The sequence below is a fragment of the Chelonoidis abingdonii genome, chromosome 1, assembly GCF_003597395.2.
Source record: "Chelonoidis abingdonii isolate Lonesome George chromosome 1, CheloAbing_2.0, whole genome shotgun sequence".
Taxonomy (NCBI): domain Eukaryota; kingdom Metazoa; phylum Chordata; order Testudines; family Testudinidae; genus Chelonoidis; species Chelonoidis abingdonii.
The window spans coordinates 368,066,855-368,070,985 of NC_133769.1; the positions used below are offsets into that span (position 1 = coordinate 368,066,855).

A 4,131-nucleotide genomic window follows, 5' to 3' on the forward strand; every position below is an offset into this window, starting at 1 on the left:
CCCAGAGCTGGGATAGAACCCAGGAGTCCTGGTTCCCAGCCCCTCCCCCTCTTCAATCCACTAGACCCCGGTCTCTGCCCAGAACTGGGAACAGAACCCAAAAGTCCCAGCTGTCAGTTTTCCTCCCCTGCTCTAACCATTACCCCAAAACTCTCTCTCAGAACCAAGTAACAGTCCCAAGAGTCCTGACTCCTGATCCTCCCTCCCCACCTCAACCACCCCTCCCCTTTAGCTCCCTGGCGCTCCACGGGGTGGTGATGGTTTCAAACCAGCCACGTGGTTGCAGCAGTAACAGGTGCCGCCCTTGTGGGGGAAGACGGGTTCTAGGATTGCCAAAGAATAGATCTCTACGGAATTAAGAGAATATGCTATTAGTGAGACCTCATGTGCAATGGTTTCCACAGCAGCGCCAGGATGGACCGTCCCAGGCCGCCTACCCGTGTGCTCCCGCAGCTCCGACAGGGTGAGACGAAAGGTCCTAGCTAACTAGCGAGCGTTGCGTGCCGAGGGCTCTTCAGATGGCTTTGCTCATGATGAGCATGCTCATGAAGAAGACCATAATGAAGAAGATCCACATGAAGATGCGATCCATGACCTTGGCCACTTTCTTCCACTCACCGCTCTGTTTCTGAGCCGCCTTTTGGTCCCGGAAGCAGTTGGCAATGTACTCGACGTTCCTCAGCAGGCTGTTGTGGTGGCAAAGGCACTGGGTCTTCGTACAGACTCGGTATTGCTGCCCCTCCCGGCCATATTCTAGCTTCATACGTGTCCCGGTCTCTTTCCAGTCCTGCTGGCCAGAGGCACTGCTGAGCGTCTGCGACACCAACTCCTGCTGTGGAGACTTATCCCGGCATATCACGTCCGAGTCATCCTCCATTGTCTGGGCTTTCTGCTCCTCCTTGACGGCCCTGCCACTCACCACTTGGACTGTGGGTAGGTGGCCCAGTTGCTGTTTGGGACTTTTGCAGCTCTCCCCAACCTCATAGACAAAGAATAGCTGGGCCATGTACTTCAGGATGAACTTCTTGGCCCACTTGGGCACGGGCTTGGCTCCTGGGCCACAGTGGTGAATGTTCATGATGAATATGGTCAGTGCGGTGGAGGCCGTGATCATGGTCATGGTGGCAATGTAATACTTCCCTAGAAGACAAGAAGGAGGGATGTGCAGTGACTGACCCAGGAAGTGGGGACTTGTGGCTGCAGGCCCAGCCACTGCTGCTCACCCAGAGGAATGGGACGCGGGGACCTTCAACACCAAAACACAAGCTCCTACCATGTAAGCTAAAGAACAACTTCTCTAGCTATGAAGAAGCAGGTTGTTATAGTCCTAGGAATAGCCTCTGTCCTCCAGAGGCGTCCCTTCCACCAGCAGCAAACAAGACGCTGGTGTGGGACCCTCCAGACCATTGGAGAACCCCTTGCACGGGGATGGTCCTTCAGCGGCTGGGAACATCAGCTTTAGATACAGACTCTGGTGTCAGTGTGGTGCAAAGCAACCATGCTGCACCTCAGGATCTGGCCTGCAGCCTTCAGATTTGGCTTGATTTCTTTTTTAAAGTGTTCCTGAAATCTACAGAATACAGCCACACTTTAGCCAAGATTTCCCATATGCAGCCCACCTAAACCAACCCCTACTGAAGCCATCCCAACTTAACAGGGGCTGCCTATCTGTCTCAAACACCAACCTCTCCTTAAATCTGCAGTTGTCTGGATCATCCCAATTCAGGATGCACATGCCAGCAGCAAGAGTTTAGAACCTTAAACATTCACTCCAAACATTTTGGAGATCAAGATTTAAAAAAAAAATCAAAATCAGATAGAAAAGTCACTGCAGAATTTGTAAGGTCACAAGCATTTCAAAATGATAATTTCAGCCTGAACTGCAACAATCTTAACAAAAGCTTTGTGCAAAAAATAAATAAATAATAGCACCCAAAACATCAGACCATCTTGCAAAATGCTATTTTAGATTTAAAAAATTGTCCACTTTCAAGTAGGTTCAAACATATGAGCCACAAACTTGGGTTGAGTCTTTGATCTCAATGAGATCTATCAAACAAGCCAAGTTTGAAGCTTCTAATTTCCTTTGGTTTTAATGTAGGTATTCTGAGCACAAGATTTCTAAATGAAACACCAGGGTGTAAAAGGGGACCACCCCCTTTCCACTTGCTCTGAAACCCTGAAAAAAAACATGAAAAAAACAAACCTGAGCAGATTTGGCTCAGACGTTCAAAACAAAAAATATATATTTGGGAGTGAGACCAAGCATAGAAAAGTTACTCTGGAAAGGTGTGTGTTTGGTTAGATTCACAGACTCCAAGGCCAGAAGGGCCCATTGAGATGATCCAATCTGATCTGTTGAACACAGGCCAGAGATTTCACTCAGTTTCTTTATCTAGCCCGTAACTTGATTGAGCTACAGCCTATCTGCTAGAGAGATGTCTAATCTTGTCTTTAAGACTGCAAGTGACGAAGAGTGCCCCTGGTCCCTAGGTAAGGCAAGAAAGGGGAACTAGAATGGAAGCTGGGATTCCACCATGGCTGCAGTGTACCGCTTGCAGACAGTTTTAGCAAGGAGGCTGAGGACTGGAATGGACCATGCCCCTAGAGCTGATCCTTGCATGGCTGAAGCACATGAATGGTGACCCGGTTTAAAGCGTACCCGTTCTGCGTCGTGTGCTGCACCTGCCAAGTGGATAGAGGGCTTCCACAGTTGCCCATCCAGCTGCAGGCAGAGACAGATACTCACCGATCAGTGGCACATTCTCAGAGGGCGGCATGCTCTCTGCCACCAGCAGCTGGAAGACGGTGAGCGCCAGCAGGACCGTCACCCCCAAGGAGACCTTCTCCCCAGAGTCGGCTGGGAGGTAGAACCCCAGCGGGGCCAGGAAGGAGATCATGATGCAGGGAAGAAGCAGATTGAAGATGTAGAAGGAGGCACGTCGCTTGAGGAGCAGCGTGTAGGTGATGTCGGGGTAGGGCTCCGAGCAGCAGCCGTAGGTGATGACATTCCTCTTGGCCGGCATGCCCAGCACCTCCCACTCCACGTTCTCCACGAAGTCCGTCAGGTCGCCTGTGTCCAGCCCGTTTAGGAGGTCGATCTGGTTGCCGTTGTAGGTCCACGAGCCGAAAGTCAGTCGGCACTGCTGTCCGTCGAAAGGGAAGTAGGAGACATCCACCTTGCAGGAGCTCTTGGTGATGGCAGGGGAGTCCCACATCACCTGCCCGTCGTAGCGGATCACCGCATTGGTCTCCATGGATCCCGTGAACTGGTCGTCAGCGCTGGAGGGACAAGGAACACAGATGTGGGGGTGGGGGGAAAAGAGTCCTTACATAAAATGAGACAAGACTGCACGGCACTAGCTAGCCTAACCCCTCCCCCGCTCTGCTGGGCTTGTTCCTGTAGGGCTGCTCACGAATGCGAGACAGAGCTTGCTGGGTTGGTCCAGTAGGGTCCATCATGAGCACTAAGCGGCCAACACAGGTGTGTTTTCGTAGGGTCACTTGGTCACTGGCTGGCTTCAGGGCCGGCTTTAGGCCTATTCCACCAATTCCCCCGAACCAGGCCCCGCGCCTAAGAGGGCTCCGCGCCCAGTGAGAATCCCTTCCCTGGCTAGAGGCGCCTTTTTAATTTTCACTCACCTGGCAGTGCCCCAGGTCTTCGGCGGAACTTCGGCGGCAGGTCCTTAGCTTTCTGTGGATCTTCGGCGGCACTTTGCCGGTGGGTCCTTCAGTGCTGCCGAAGACCTGGAGCGAGTGAAGGACCCACCGCTGAAGTGCCACCGAAGACTTTGAGCACCGCCCAGTGAGTACAAGCCTCACGTGTTTTTGCATGTGTTTTTTGTTTGTTTGTTTAAGTCATCCCTGCCGGGGCCCCCTCAAAACTGTTCGAATTGGGACCTACACTTACTAAAGCCAGCTCTGGCTGGCTTGGTGTTATTAGAGGGTGACTCAGGAGCTGGGGCCTGTGGGCCTTGATTTTGTTTTTAAACAAACGAGTCATGAAACTTTTGCTCTGAGGAGCCCCTCCCCCCCCAGTAAAAATCACCTGGAGTCTGCAAACAGATACAAGATAAAGCCAGGTCCAGTTCTGGGCTTCTCAGTCAGAGGTGTCCAGTCTTTAAACAGCCA

General features: G+C 51.9%; 1 protein-coding gene across 1 annotated transcript; it reads right to left on the reverse strand.

The window, feature by feature from the left end:
• Positions 1–514: 514 nt before the first annotated feature.
• Positions 515–3,334, reverse strand: CHRNA10 (cholinergic receptor nicotinic alpha 10 subunit). The gene is made up of 3 exons (XM_032767107.1): positions 2,750–3,334; positions 905–1,140; positions 515–739 (listed from the first exon to the last, which is right to left on the reverse strand). The coding sequence occupies exons 1-3, from the start codon at positions 3,255–3,257 to the stop codon at positions 515–517; spliced, it is 969 nt and encodes a 322-aa protein (XP_032622998.1). The 5' UTR covers positions 3,258–3,334.
• Positions 3,335–4,131: the final 797 nt, after the last annotated feature.